Raw genomic sequence first — 15638 nt, forward strand, 5'->3', positions numbered from 1 at the left:
ATGCAAATAGTCATTCAAATCAACGCAAAGAAAGATGAAGATTGGTTTCAAACCAGTATGAGTTTTGAAGAACGCCGGTAACCCAACAGTTGCTCGTAGCCATTGTTTATGCGCATTTTTTCGTATAGGATAAAATGTTTATCCTATGAGTTTTTATGCGCATTTTTAGAATTTTCTCGCTTTTATGCGATGTTCTGAAATGCGCATAAAAATAGGTGAATGAAAACATCAACTGTTTGGCTGCACGTGTTCTTAAGAATATCTTCTCCAACGGTCAACAGAAGAAGGATATACAGGTTCATACAGGTTTGGACCAACTTGACAGTGATCAAGCAATGACGAATCTTTCAATTTTACGGGAATTATCCACGGTAAGTCACCACATGTCTGATTGCTCACCTGAGAGCGTCTCCTGCTAATGTCGTCTTTGTTGTGTTAATCACTCCCTCGGCATCGAAAATGACCACACTCTACAGAACAACACACACACACACACACACACACACACACACTCATTCTTGCATCACAGACAGGCAGAGCAGAAATTAGCCTCCGTACAACAGCAGAATAATGATGCGGGAAGCAAACATCTCCCATCCTTTCAGCAAATAATGAACATTTCCCCTCACAGCCTCCTTTTCATTCGAACGGACTATTTTTATTCAGATACAGGAGCAATTTTGGAGAAATTATTTTTTTTTCCTCTCTCTTTGCTAGTATTAGCCGCTGACATCAAATCCTCAGCCCCATTTGAGTTTGCACATCACGATTAGCAGTTTTTTTTCCAATAGCTAATATGAACTTGTTGAGGGCAGCTTGTTTTCTTTCTGTCTTTGGATGTGGGTTATTGCTGAATGGGAATCGACAGCCTGTTGGTGGTTGGGTCATGGCTGACGCTATATAGCATATGTTATTGTTTTCACGCTGTTGAACGTAACAGCTGCAGCGGGCTCCAATAAAACCAGTTTTCCTGGAACACGGCAATAGTCACGCTCACCAGAGGAGGTGGCGTGCTCCGGTGTTTTCCACAGAAGAGGAAATGATCATAGCAGCGATATTCACAGCTTCACGCCGATTCGTCGTATTGCCCCTTCCTGGGGAGTTTTGCAAAGTTGTGTAATGACAGAGAAGACACAGTTTGGTGTCACATTTGTTTTTAGAGAGTACTAGAAACAACGATTTTCGTGTTATTGTTCATCTGACATAAAATTAACAGAGAGTGTCCAACAGGGAAAAGCTAAATAGATCTACATGATAAAGTGATATTCAGCTGATTATAAAACATTAACTATTAATGATGCATGGTCCAATACTAGCATGGTGCGTGAATTTTAAAAGTACTTCAAGAAATATCACTATTTTTATTACTTTTGTATTAATTTATGAGAACAATACGTTACATTTAAGTAAAATTTCTTGCTTGTTTTTATAGCAATTTTATATAAAGTGATGCTTAAAAGAAACACAACAGGCATGAATGAATAAATTTCATGATTGATATGTTTTATATCTTTAACTTACAGAACCCATTAAAGTATTTGAATTTAATCTCTATGTGTGTATTTACATGTTGTCACGGTGTGGAGCACCGATGGGAGTATAACTTTCAATCGGTTCAATTATTCTTCTCCTAAAGCACAAAGAAGCAGGAAGGCAGTAAGAACATAATCTAACGTATAAACGATCAAACAAACTGAACTGAAACAAACTGGACTTAAATACACAAGGTAAATTATTAAATTAACAAGACACACCTGAAGACAATCATACAATTAACAGAGGAACAGAAAGTAGGGCACACAGATCACGTGGGCCAATCAAAACAACTACAACACAGAGTCCAAGTAATTAATAGTGATTTATCATTTCACATCAATAATATATATATTCAAATATATATATATATATATATATATATATATATATATATATATATATATATATATACAATCACACACGTAGGCAGTACATAAAGACATAAAGATAGTGATTTTTATATAATACAATTTCTTCATATAAGATTTATAACTAAGTTAATATTTTTAATCACCTATTCACAATAAAACTTTCTGAAGATTAAGTACCACTTTTTGATGTTTCTAGATTTGTGTTCTTTCCTACATGTGCCAGAAAATTCTATTCTTATGTTTAATCCCCAAAAGTGTGGACATAAAAAAAAGGATTTTTAGCCGCATTCGTAAAGGGCAAAACTATTTCCTCTATGTTCTCTCAAGTTATCTGGCTTAGGGCAACAGGCAAGTCAAATCAAATAATAGAGCAAAAAAAAGGCTCGCCAAGATTTCATGTACGAGATAAAAGAAACTGAAATGCATCGTTCCGACTGTTGTTCTCCACAAAGAACAGCTTACTCTTGATAAGAGGTCAGAGAAACACCTGTCTCTCTTCCAGGCTGATGCGGTGGAAGTTTCCATCTATATCACGCGTGACGTCAAAGCAGCCTGTCACAATAGTGCCCTGGCCACAAATAAATCCCATTCACTGGCTTCTCTTCAACAAACCCTCACAAGTTGGACTGATTCAAATGGCTGCGGTTCTGAGCTAATTTAGCGCATTATCATGGGAATTCTACATAATTCAGTGTTGATTATGTATGTGGCATCAGCAAGAAACAGTCTTCCTGCATGCAACCCATGCAGCCAGCTGCGTTATAAAATGTGGTCATATTAGCAAAATTTCAGGCACAAAAGCAACTGAGTTTGAAGCTATGTAATGTAATTCATACACTTTCATAAAAGTGTGCATAAAGTTCCCAATTCTTCCATATTATAAGGCATCAAGTAAGCATTAAGTATAAAACTATATGGAAGAGTTTGTGCCATATTTACAGTCATATAGCCAACCTGGTCTCATAAAAATACGTACCATCGTTTTTCTGTACCTTACTGCACGTTTCACCAGCTTCAAAGAGAGGAATGTCCACTGAGTGGTGCTAAAAACCAGGTTCAATGCATAAACCCTGGCACGTTTTATTATGTTGTTTTAGGTACATATTGCTGTGTTTGTATTATGTTAAATATCCGGGGACTGTCTCCAAATCCATCCCTACCCAATGGTGTTAACAAATGCAAAATATGAAAAGGCATTTGTTGATAAAACTGTGTTATTTCATATTTTTGTCCAACTGTAGCTCCTCGCCTCTCAAGTGCATCTCTGTCCTCCGTGAGCTACCGAACAAACCTACCGTCTATGAAAACACATTGAAAGGACACTGGATATGTGTGGTGCTAATATCTAAAAGCATCAGTTTTCAAATATACCAGCATATTAATATTCGTAACATGATATTCTTCAAGTAAGTGTGCAAATATAACGGTTTATTAATCGAAACTTTGTAGATTTGTGTGAAAAGGAAGAAAAAGTGTCAGAGATTTATTGCCTCTAGTGTTAACTTATCAATTTGCCATGAGATCAGGTTGGCTTTGCACTCGTTTCCCGCCCACGTTTTAATTTCTAATCGAATGCAAGCGACGTGAATGTTGATCCCAAACACAATATACAATTGGCAAGAAAACATGCAGTTCGCAATGTTAAAATTGTTACTTCGCAATCTTACTGTTACTTCAATTTCCAACTACAATGAAATCACAAAAATGTATTGATTTCGAACAGTACATTGGCAGAAAATTATAAATAATACCTCTCGCGTGACAGACACTGAATTTACGTTTAAATAGATTTTGGTGTTAGCATGTTGCTAATAACTGCGCAATGCTTTAAGAAGCATTAAACAATGCCACACAGAAAGATGGAGCACATTCATACATTTTGAAACGAATCAACATTTTCTGTACAACTTCTCCAAATTTAATTACTATAATATTTCTCTCACTTTATCCACCATCTTTGATTATTTTACTGTTTTTATTTTTCCGTTGCATTCTGGGATTGCCATCTCTGCAAAGAATATGTGATGCCTCAAAACACAGCCAGCAAAAAGGTATCTTAGCTAAGCTAATGATATCTTGATACTAAATAGCACACACACAAATGTTAAGCAGTCAATTTGAAATTAAACTGAACTACACGCGTCAAGAAATTTTGTAATTGACAAACTTTTTTCTGCCAAGTTGGAATCAATCTTTTCGATTGACACAATGCATTCTGGGACTGTCTTATTCACTAAGGACACATGACAGGAAGCCTTCAAGGGATACTCCTAGATTTCTGTCAATATTTGCTCACATTCAATTCAAAAACAGGTGCTATTTCATGCTTTTTGGACCCTAATGTTCTTTGCGAAGTTCGACAAAAGAAACTCATATCATGTACGTTTGGAACGACGTGAGGGTGAATAAATGATGGCAGATCCCTTTAATATCATAGAAGACAGCTTCTAATGTTGATTTTGGAACACAGCCGTTAACTTCACACGGACAGGAGCGAAAGAATAAACAAGATAAAAAATCAGAGATATCTACATTTACTTTAGTCTCAACTCGCTCTCAATAAATCGACTGCAAACAGACACCTGGAATTTAACAGCTAGGTGTTATAACAGTATATTGTATGAGTCTTTAATAACATGAAAGATTGAAAGGATATAGCCTTGGCACTTTGAGGCCCTGGACACCTGTTCAATTGTGAGATAATTCTCTTTGATTTTATGGAAGCAGTGCGTTAAAAGGGATGCCAAAATACGTTTCTCCGTTCATTATGTCCCCCTTCCCGTACTCTAATTAAAGCTTTGCCTGTTGTTGCTCGCCGGCAGGCGGTTATTAATTCACAGGTGTCCGCGTCTACTGCGTCTCCATGGCAACGGCTAGGTGTCCCATTAATCTCTCCACATTTTATCGATGCTGATTAATCCCGACCGCAAACAATGACTGCTCGCTCCGTTTCTTACGGGAAAAAAATGGGAAAGACTTGATTGCAATTTGAGCACATTCACGTGGAAACAGTGCAGTGTTTGAATACAGTATTGGGCTGGATCTTGTTTCGGAAGCTGGTTTGCGTCGCTCTTGTTATGACGTGGAAGTGCCTCGCGAAGCGCATCGTTTCAGCCAAACCTGATTTTAATACACAGCGGTGAGCTGAGCTCAGCCGTGCACCACATTGAACCCCTTCATTTCAAGTGGAAAGTCCAGACGACTCTTGCTTAAAGGCATGGCTCACCCAAAAATTACAAATCTGTCATCATTTTCAAACCCTTGCGACGTTTCAAACCTGTTACTTTGTTCATACTCAGAAAAGAAATGTGACCCCAGACCCATAAGGCCAATAAGAAAACGATTGCAGCTACATCTATAGTTATATATACATTTATACTTTAAAAAGCTGAATAAATAAGCATTCCATTGAAGTATAAAGTATTAAAGTCTGATAGGATAAGACAATATGGGCAATTAATTAACAGAATTTTCATTTTTGGGTGAACTATCCCTTTAAATGCCAAATATACATTTAGTATGTTCAACTCTCTATTAGAATTGTTTGACCATTGGTAGGGAGAAAAAAAACAGTTTTAATGTAAATGTTTAAAACGTAACTATTTTGATGATGCCTTAGATTGACGCACAGTCAGATTAAAGGTTCAGACTACGATTTTTCCCTGGCAAAAGAAAACTCCAGCCACATCTGAGCATTGTAACTTGAGAGTGGGCTCTTTTGCTTAGTCTAGAACCTAACCTAAATAAATATCGACTCGTTTCTGTTATTCAGCATCACTTTGGCTGTGCATATGGTGCCATATTCATTAACAAGAGAGGAGTATTTCATGGAAAGACCACTCAGGACCACTCTACTAATTCTACTATGATTTTTAATTGAAAAAACACTACTTGAGCACATACAAATATGAAAGTGTGACATGTATTTGAGTTTGCGGCCACAATGTGTGGTTGCTAAGGTATTTTGAGTGGTCGCTAGGGTATTCTGGATTGTTGCTAGGCTGATTGCAATCCTTGATTATTACACTGAAATGAAAGTATAGTTGCTAGCCATTTCGTCCTAAAAAATCTCAACTGTTCATTTTCCATCAGCTTTAATACACGATGCAACTACAGAAGACTCAAGTTTTAAATAAGAAAAATATTGAAAGCCTTTGGTCATTTTTTTGAGCACCATGCAAATAGTCTGGCCAGATTCAAAGATTTAGCTGCAGCTAAAAGTGCTACTGCAAGACCCAGATATCAGCCGAATGGTATCAAAAACAGGAAAACTCAACTGTTTAACTATTTCAAAAAAGTGTTCCTTTGAAGAAACTTTGGCGATATCCAGTTATTTCAAAGGAACACACGCAATCATGGTCTTTTTGGATGTAAAAACTTTATAAACAACCCAACATGTTTGCATTGAGAAGCCCACTGTGGAGAAGAGATACCCAAGCATAATCTCCGCTGCTGTGAGACCACATATTTACGCGCTTCCCTTTGGTTTCAGGGAGCAAAAGGTAGGGCTCTTATTGGCTGGGGGATTGCTATGGCAACAACAGAGTCGGGGAATAAGCGAAGGGGCTGCTGCCTGTCCGTTATACATGTGCTGGAATGAAATGGGGAGAGACAGCCATACAAGACGGTCTGACATATCATGCAGGATGAACTGCAACAGTTTGTCACGTCTTAGGCTTTTCTCCGATTATTAACAAGGAGTCAAGCATCAAAAATGTCTCTTACCTCTGTTAATATTCATGTGTAGTTTCAATTAATTAATCAATAATTTCTCAAAAAAGTATCATGACGTTTTCTTTTCTTTTTTTCTTTACTAAGGTAATGCCACGAAATATCCTGAAGTTTCATACAGGGGTTTATGCATACGATTTTATATAAAATGATACAAAATATATTAGGATTGGAATAACACAGAGTTAATTTTTTTTCTTGCCGATGGATCACTTACACAGACAGCTGTGATATTTCCACTTGTGTCTGAACATTCTTGACCTTTTAAGATGACCTGTGCTGTCTTAGATTGTCTTCTCTTGTCTTTCCATCCAGCGTGAGCAATGAAGTGCACTCCAGCGATCACAGGCCTCCTCTCAGTTCAGGTTTATTGCACCTACAGGCAACAGCCGGCCAATCTAAATCAGAGTGACATGAGTTCCCATGGAAACCCCGGGAACATCTGCCCCTGATGATAACAGAGGGAAAAAAAAACATATGGCAGAGGTTTGATGATCTGATATAAAATTCCAGACTTCTTGGGGACGCTTAACCAAAAACGTCCTCACTAGCGAGTAAACAGAATGAGGACGTATTCAGAAAACCACCGCTTTCCATTCCTTCCTATCATTGTTATAAAAACATGTGAAAAACTAATTCCAGCAGATGTCAAAGAGTTCATGCTGCAACATATATTACCCCGGCTTCCAATATATTACACAAAAAATCAATTTCTGAACTGTGTGAGAGGGCATTTTCAAAGGACATCATGTCAGAGATGGAGAAACGCTGTAGCAAGTGTGATCCTACACAAAGGCGGCTTTAATGTCTCAGACGATTCTTGAACAAATCACCATCCTGATAAGGACTGAAGGGCTTTTAATCACAGCAAATAGTGAGGAAGCAGTTGTTGTTCGCCCCTGAATAACGTGCCATTTCTTCTGATAAATGAAAGCTTGTCTGCTGTGACGTTCTATCAAGATTACCAGTGTATAAATCAGCTAGATGAGGAAAAAAATCAAAAACAAAAAACGCACACACTTTATTCCACAAAACGCCTTTTGGCACACGTATCTATCGCATAGCTTAAAAATAGAAACAAGACACTTCATGGGGGTTTATTGAGCGTTATGACTAATCATTTGGGTAAACAAAAGAATTAAGCATGAAATACTGATTTGCATTGAAATTATTTTATAACCGTATCTGTTCAGCAGGGTATTTTGAAGCTTATTCCACAAAAAGTCCACCACTACATACAAAATCAAATAGACTAACAAAATTACAGTATTTATTTATTTATATTCTTACTAGCTCTCAAAAATTAACCACGGTTTTTGGATTCACGGATTTAATTCTGGAGAGCGATGAGAAAGGCAATGTTTTATATTTTATATTTATATATAATTTGTTTAAGGAGATATTTTGGTACTAAATACTATTTGTGCAATAATTACGGTCCATTAATGACCACTTAATTTTTTTAAAATGATTAAACACTAGGTTTTTTTATGTGAACTTTAAAAGTATAACTTGCATCCTTTTTAAATTTTTAATGATACTTGTATTCAACAAAAAGATTTTTATCCCCTTTAATGCCCAGTTTATATATATATGATCAAGATCCTCAATTTATTAAATCAAGTCCGTAACCTTTTTCACTGCGGTACACCTTATAATAAGTGTTTTTACTCGGACTAGGTGTCGCTGCGGAGTAGCTCAGTACCTGCGTTATTCGTCAAAGACGTAAACAGTAGTAGCTCCGGCTAAAATGTTCTTCCGCGAGACGCACGCAGTTCCTTACATTAACCGCGAAAAGTTACGGACTGCAGCTTTAAATGAGTATTAACCGAAGATGATGCCATACATGACTCACTGAAAAAGACGTTGAAACCAATCAGGGAAGCTCGAGAAAGTGGAGAAAAGAGGCAGAAATGGGTCATTTAGTTTGTCATAGAGACGAGCTCAAAGAGTGGGGTGAAAATATGGACGGCTCATTTGGAGAAACAGGTGCTCTGTTACTTCTCTGTCTTGTTTCTGCTCTCATTGTGTTTGCTCTCTCACTGTTTTTTTTCTCCTCCGGCCTAATGAGGTGGAGGCCAGGCGGACAGCGAAGACAGATGACCCTCTGCTGTTATCTGTTTACCAAAAAGAGATGCCTGCTCTTTTCAGACACTTTTGAACATTTCTGTTCGCTGAGAAAGCTTCCTAGAAGCCCCAGAAACTTCTGGAAAGATCTCCCGTGGTGACCACAGTTATGCGTTAAATAGAAGTTACATTCTTTTAAGGGCACATGCTACAGAGGCAATGTCTCAAATATATGTAATACATGTTTAATGACAATGGTAAATGACTTCCGGGGGTTCTGTTCAAAGGCATTTTAGCATAACAATTAAAATGAAATGAAATGAGCTTTGTCTTTACATCCTCTTCACATGAAAGTTTATGTTGAACAACCTTTTTACCATAAATTTTAAAGTTTCAGTATAAAAGCCAAAAGTTTCCATTCATCACCACAATTAACTGGGTTATATTCATACAGCGCATTTGGAAAGTACTTGCAGTGCTTCACTTTTTCCAAAGTTTATGTCACAGCCTTATTCCAAAATGCATTGAACATTAAATATACTTTCCTCAAAATACCCAGTGATCACATGTATTGAAGATTTGGGGTTTTGTCTCCTAAAATTTTTGTGAAAAATAAGATACAAATAATCTGGGCGAATGCAAAATTATATGGGGCGTGTGTGCAATTACATAATTTAGGATGATTGTTAACCATTTTGCGCTTTTAACACAGTGATACAAAACATTTAAAAGAGAAACATGTTTAAATATATTATTTGTATCCGTTATCTTCATCTATTAACATCTGGATTTGAGTTTAACAATATTAATGGCAAGTTATGAAAAGCCCGTTTTCCTTCCTTCATTATTATGTATTCATTATCCACACATGCAACATTACCTCAGATCATGTGTTGTGAATAATAATGAGTCATCAGAGACACTTTCACTCTTACGGTGCAAGTGCAGTTAAAATGAAATGCATCGAAACCGTTTTAAATGTAAAAAAGGCAAAAATGGCCACAAATGTGTTATTTTTATTATTTCTTTCATGAGTTGCAAAACCTCTAGCCGTTCATCTAATATACAAATACACCAGTTGAACATCCATGCAGAGGTGCGGCAAGTAAAATTACACTCCATCAAACAACTCGCACTTCAAAATAAAAATATATATATATATATTATAGGTTGATTACCACAGTGAAAATATTATCCATGCACACAGGTTACAAACACCAGAGTTGACGGGATCCACTATAAACAAATCACGCTGAACTCCAGGTAAACAGTTCACTTCTACATCAAGTACATAGGATTGGCACTTTTTCATTTTGCAATATACACCTGTTAAAACAGGAAGACTCCAGCATTCGAGTGGTTTAGGAAATTAAAGGCTTAATGAAACACTTGAATCTAAATGAAAAGCTTCATATGCTTCTTTTTTTTTGCACTCAAATAATTACTGCACAATCCACAGATCATAAATATAGAAAAGTTCTTTTCCATTCCCTGCATTGCCTTTGTAACCAACCGGCTGTTAGTTAGTTTCAATGGGATCGTTTTGATGTTTTTTTAGCATTTTAATGAGTACTAGCTGCCTCATTACCTCAAAAATGCTCTTTATCTATAAAGCGCAGCCAGAAGGGAAATAAACGCTTACTAAATTGATATACTTTTATATAAATCAAAAGGAGGCTAGACAGTCTTTCCAATAATTGAATAGCTATTTTGGATTGCGTAATCAGAAAAAAATAACAAATACATCAGGCCAGAAAAGAAAGATCCATGCATCCGGCCATTCATGTTCAATTTCAACCACTTTTCAATTCATATGGTTTCTGTCTGTTGAAAACGCAAATTGCACATCAGACCCACCATTTGCATAATGACAGATAATCATATCCAGATCCTTTCCACATAATTCTACTACATTTTAGCATTTGAATTTTACCATTACATTTTTGGTTACAGGATTGAAATTTAGATCTCATGAGTAGATATTTACTCGTTACTTTGCTCTGTGTAAGTAGTGTGCATGGAAAGACTTTCAAAGACCCTGTTTCTTAAAAGGCTTTTGACGAAGAGTCCAAGCCAGAACCCTCATTTCATACAATGATATCCAGCAAACAGATACAGATAACAATGCTCAGTCTAAAAATGATCTAATCTGAGCAAATCTAAACATGCAAAAAAATTTAAATAAAAGACAAAAAAAAACCAACCAAAACGATAAACGATCTTTAGTAAGGCTTCTGGGTTTCACCAAATGACATTCTGCACATTTGCAAGAATACGTCATCGCATTTACAAGTTTACGCCAAAGTCTGACTCCGACACATGCAGTGTGACGCAACATTGTTCAGTCTGCTTATTTGTCCTCCAAATTAGCCAGCAGACGCGTCCCGGATCAAAGCTAACATTAGCACAGAGGGCCATTGTGAAGCTTCAAAGGACTGCGGCTCTGGAAAGAAGTCTTTACAATCAAAAAGGTAAACGCTTGGTCTTAATTAGGCTAAACGCGTAGAACAACCAAAATACGGCAACATACAAAAAGACTTTGTCATAGACTCTATATTTACGGGCAACTAATTTAAAGCTATGCTGACACCTCGATCCGGAGCAGGTGGTGGTTGTTGCTACTGAATCTGTAAATGCTAAATTAACCACCGCTACATGAAAGACAACGAAAGCAAATATCTAGCACTTATTCCACCTCTGAAGACAGCGTCCCATTCTGATGGGCCTAAAATCCAGACAAGAGCTTGCACAAAGCGACCTCCCGTTCACCTAACAGCATGTCTCGTTTCAGGCTAGTGCCTTTATTCACAACCTTGATCTTCAAAGCTAGGTTCTTAACCTGAGCCGAAGTCACCGAATCAAAAAAGAAGTCCTCGTTGAAGACGGGATTGCGGCTGTTCTTGATTATCGTGCTCCTCTGCTTCTGCAGCTTGCCCGGATTGAGGTAGAGCGACACGCAACAGTTGATGCTCTTAATGTCAAACACGGGATCATACAGGTCCTCGGCCGCCATAATGCGGATTCGCAGGCGGGCCGTACCTCCGTCGTAGTCTGCGCAAAGCCGGACGGTGCCTCCTTTGTGCATGTTGATGGTGTGCTCTTTTTGTTGGCGGTCCGCTCCGTGAAGGTGGTCCAGAGCTCCGCCACCTTGCAAAGAGGAACAATGGCTCCGTCTAGAAACGTTAGGACTGGGCTCCGCTGAGCTGCACTCGTCTGTGGATAAGGAACTGTGCCTGGCAAATGTCCGCTTACCTTTGGCGACCTTGGCCTGTGTCTCGTGGGTAAAGATCTTCAGTAAAGAGGCGGAGCGAGAGAGCAGCGGCGAACTGAACGGGGACGACTCTGCCGAGGAGCAGGTGTCGCTCTCGCCACCGCTGAAGTACCGGTAGGGGTTTATGTGAGAGCTGCTGAAGTCCGGAGGGTTGAGGTGATTCCCTTCGTTGCTGCTCTTGCCTTGGGACTTGCGTTGGGTATTGGGTGACGTGACCGGACTGGTGTGGTCGCAGTGGAACAGGGACTCTTTCCGCCGGGTGTGGGGACTCTCCATCAACGTGGCAAATCCGTAAGAAGTCTGAGTCTTTGGGATGTAAGGAAGCGACATGGCGGTCTGGGATTGAGGGTCGGCGTTGGTGTCACCCGCCACGACTTCGTCGGCGCTCTCGATCTGAATGATGTGGCGGTTAGCCGCCCTGAGCAGGTTCTTGGTGTCTCCTGCCAACTTGCTGACCAGTCGCGGGCTACGAGGGCTGCTGATCTTCTTGTTGCTGATGGTTTGCTCCGAGGTCGAGGGTTTCAGACTTTCTTTGGACTTGACGTCAGAAGCGTCGGTCTCTGGTGGGCAGCTTACCAGCTTAGGGGGGATGAAGAAATCTGGAATCTTGTCGGGTGTGAGGACGTTGCTATAGACAGGCGCCTTCCCCTTGTCACCCGCCTCTCCTTGGCGGAGCACATTTGTTTCGACTGAGTCCCGGATCTTCTCCAGAACCCACATGATCCCTCTGGGCTGAAGCCGCTGGGTGATGCCTGTAATCATAAGCAAGAGAACAGGTAAGAACAGATTAAGACTCCTCAACCTTTTTTTTGTGAGGTGGGTGAAGGTCTTAACACGAGCGACAAATCCCCTTTATTTTCATATGTAATATATTTTAGACTTTAATAAAACTACATTGTAGTATATGAAGTTCATGTAGAGTTGACAGACTCGGTATGAGATAGCATTTCTTTTAGAATGGCATAAAACAATTTTCTCAAATTGAGTCAAATCATATGTAATTATTTGTATATTATTGTTTATGGATTATGAAACTTTGGACTAGATTTCATATAAAGCGGTTCATGCAAAAATGATGCATTAAATATGCACTGTACATCAACAAATCAAACAATATAAAAAAAATTATGGACAAAGACAACTGGCAACTTTTTTTCTCTGGCATCATACAGATCCTCGGGAATGTTTTTCCTCGGTTCATGTCCTGGAGTACCCAGTAACCGTAGATTTTGTCCTTATGTAACACATCTGATTAATATCATCAGCTTATTAAAAGAGGCTCTGAAGAGACCTTCACTGGGTACTTCAGATAAGAGAGACAACCAAAATGCGGTCTCCAGTCTGCGGTACTCCAGATCAGAATTAAAAGCAACTTCATTAGTCTTGCTAAAAAGGTTTAAGACAAACTATTAAGATTAACACAAAAATTACTAAGTGATTATTAATTCATGTTATTTATTGCACATCCAAACCGAGGCTAAATTCACATGGCAACAGGTTGCACCAAACTTCTCTGAAAACTGACACTAAATAGCATCAATCCTGCCATTTTCTTTGTGCAGAAGTCCTAAAAAATTATACTGTTGTAAGTGGTGTGTGCAAATAAAACTTTAAACAAATAAAAAAAATATTCATGCAACATCCACGAGATGTTTTAATCTAGAAAAAGGAAAAAGGTAACCATACGACGTTTCTACACTTTCAAATGTTCTCGCAGACTTCCAAAAGGACAGTGAATGCATGTTAAATGTGTAATGTTTGTAATAAATTAATTTAATGAAAACGAGACAAAGACAGCATCTTTAAAAACTGTTTCAATCAAAACCTTTTCTAAAATGTCTCAAGTGTCTCTTTTTTGGAATGCAAAATAAACCAGCCGTTTCTCGTTAATATTCATCGTCTAATATAGCTTATAAAATCCTAACAATTTTTCATCACACTGAAGTTCAAGAAAAGTCAACTTTTAAGCCTGTTGCATTAAGAGCAATTCTACTCACTGGATTTGCAAACGGTTTTCCTCTTCTTTGCGAATCCTCACACAGTGTTCAGTTTCAGAGGCACTTCGGCGTTCATTAGTGTGTGTGTGTATGTGTGTGTGTGTGCTGTCTTTTCCCAGGCTGCGGTGAGAGAGGTTCGGATCCGCAGGTCGCCTGTTGCGCTTATATAGTCCCACTGCAGACGCGCGCGCCTGGACGAGCCAATCAGAGGAAACGACGCTCTTCCGATTAGACTCGTATCGATTCCTGGAAACCGAGCACTTTAAACAATCAAGACCGAATGGCGGGTTTAAAACACACACTTGAGGAGCGCCCGTTTAAATCAAGACTGCGGTTTCAAATATCGTTAAGGGGATGTCTTTTTAGTATCTAAAAATAAACAACCAGTGTTTTTCAGAACTTCCAGAATGATTTTTCGCGCGCTCCCTTTTAAGTGCACACGTTTTCAAAGTTAACGTACCACTTTTCAAACCTAATTCTTTACGGTGAGGCAAAGACACACAAGGCGACATGTTCGAACGAATGACTCTTATGACTCGGTTCTTTTTAGTGAATCAAAAACGCGTAAACGTGAGCCTTTGAAGAATTATCCGACTCGCGACGAACGGACAAGGTTCGGCGTTTGGTTGCGATAACGTAGTTAAAGATGCACTTTGCGAGTTGCAGTCATCGATAATTGCCTATATAATTAATAAAACGCCGATCTTCACAAAATAGCCGGTGCTAATTGATAAAAAAATACACGTAAAAATAAGTCCACGTTATTCTTTGAATTAAAGTTATTTCGAAATGCATTCTACCAATTATTTTCTGAATCTGAAGTGTTCACGTAAGTTGATCGTTCAATTTCCGCCATTGATTAATTGTTATTGCCCGCCGCTGTTTGTCTTATTAGCTTTAGCGATAGCAACAGCCTCCAATCAGACAGTAAAGGCTGAAGTTGATTAAATCTGTGCTCACAGAAGAGCACGCACAAAATAAGCAGTCCATCATCGCTTGTTAGTTGCTCAGTCATAGCTAAAATCGACTGTTCCGAAAAAAGTGAAGTCAGTAGAGCCCAAAAGCACTTGACTTAATTTAATTTAAACCATTTGCCTATCTTCTGCCGCGATCTGACCATTGGTTGCCCTGGAGACCTTGCTATATCTATGGCAACAAATAGATTTTTACAGGAGCAGAAATAGAACAAGTTCCAAATAGTGACCCGAGGAGAAAGAAACCCCGGCGTGATGCTGGGTCTCCGGGAATAGAATAAGACATTGAGTTATGGACATGTACTCTCACACAAAAATAAAAATTGCCATTATTTACTAACGTCATTTCAAACCGGCATGACTCAAGCTTTAAGCTTGAGAAAAGATGCTGAAGAACTAAGCGCATACGTGGGATGCCATGCGATATTTGCGTGAGAAACTAACCAAAAATAGCTTTTGTTTGATGAAAATATTAAAATCAGCAAAGCTCTCCTTGGGAAGATGAAAAAAAAATCAGAGGGAACCGAGTCTCCCGTTCAACTTATTGATTCGGTCGCCTCTGTTAAGTTTTTTCGGTGCGTTTCTTGCAAAAATATCATTTTACTTTGAAAGACTTGGAATAATTGTCAAACGGATGACATTTACGACTCTTTTATGTCTTTTTTTAGGCTTACACCATGCCTGCGTCAAT

General features: G+C 38.6%; 2 protein-coding genes across 4 annotated transcripts in view; both read right to left on the reverse strand.

Moving 5' to 3' along the window:
• Positions 1–15638, reverse strand: part of LOC122327734 (CUGBP Elav-like family member 5) — a 1183696-nt gene that overhangs the window by 1089638 nt on the left and 78420 nt on the right. The gene's annotated exons all lie outside the window — the stretch shown is intronic.
• LOC122327726 (C2 calcium-dependent domain-containing protein 4C-like) lies at positions 10253–14914 on the reverse strand. The gene is made up of 2 exons (XM_043223291.1): positions 13974–14914; positions 10253–12728 (listed from the first exon to the last, which is right to left on the reverse strand). Exon 2 carries the CDS (start codon positions 12694–12696, stop codon positions 11431–11433), a length of 1266 nt encoding a protein of 421 aa, XP_043079226.1. The 5' UTR covers positions 12697–12728; positions 13974–14914; the 3' UTR covers positions 10253–11430.

Source organism: Puntigrus tetrazona, chromosome 22, assembly GCF_018831695.1.
Source record: "Puntigrus tetrazona isolate hp1 chromosome 22, ASM1883169v1, whole genome shotgun sequence".
Classification (NCBI taxonomy): Eukaryota; Metazoa; Chordata; class Actinopteri; order Cypriniformes; family Cyprinidae; genus Puntigrus; species Puntigrus tetrazona.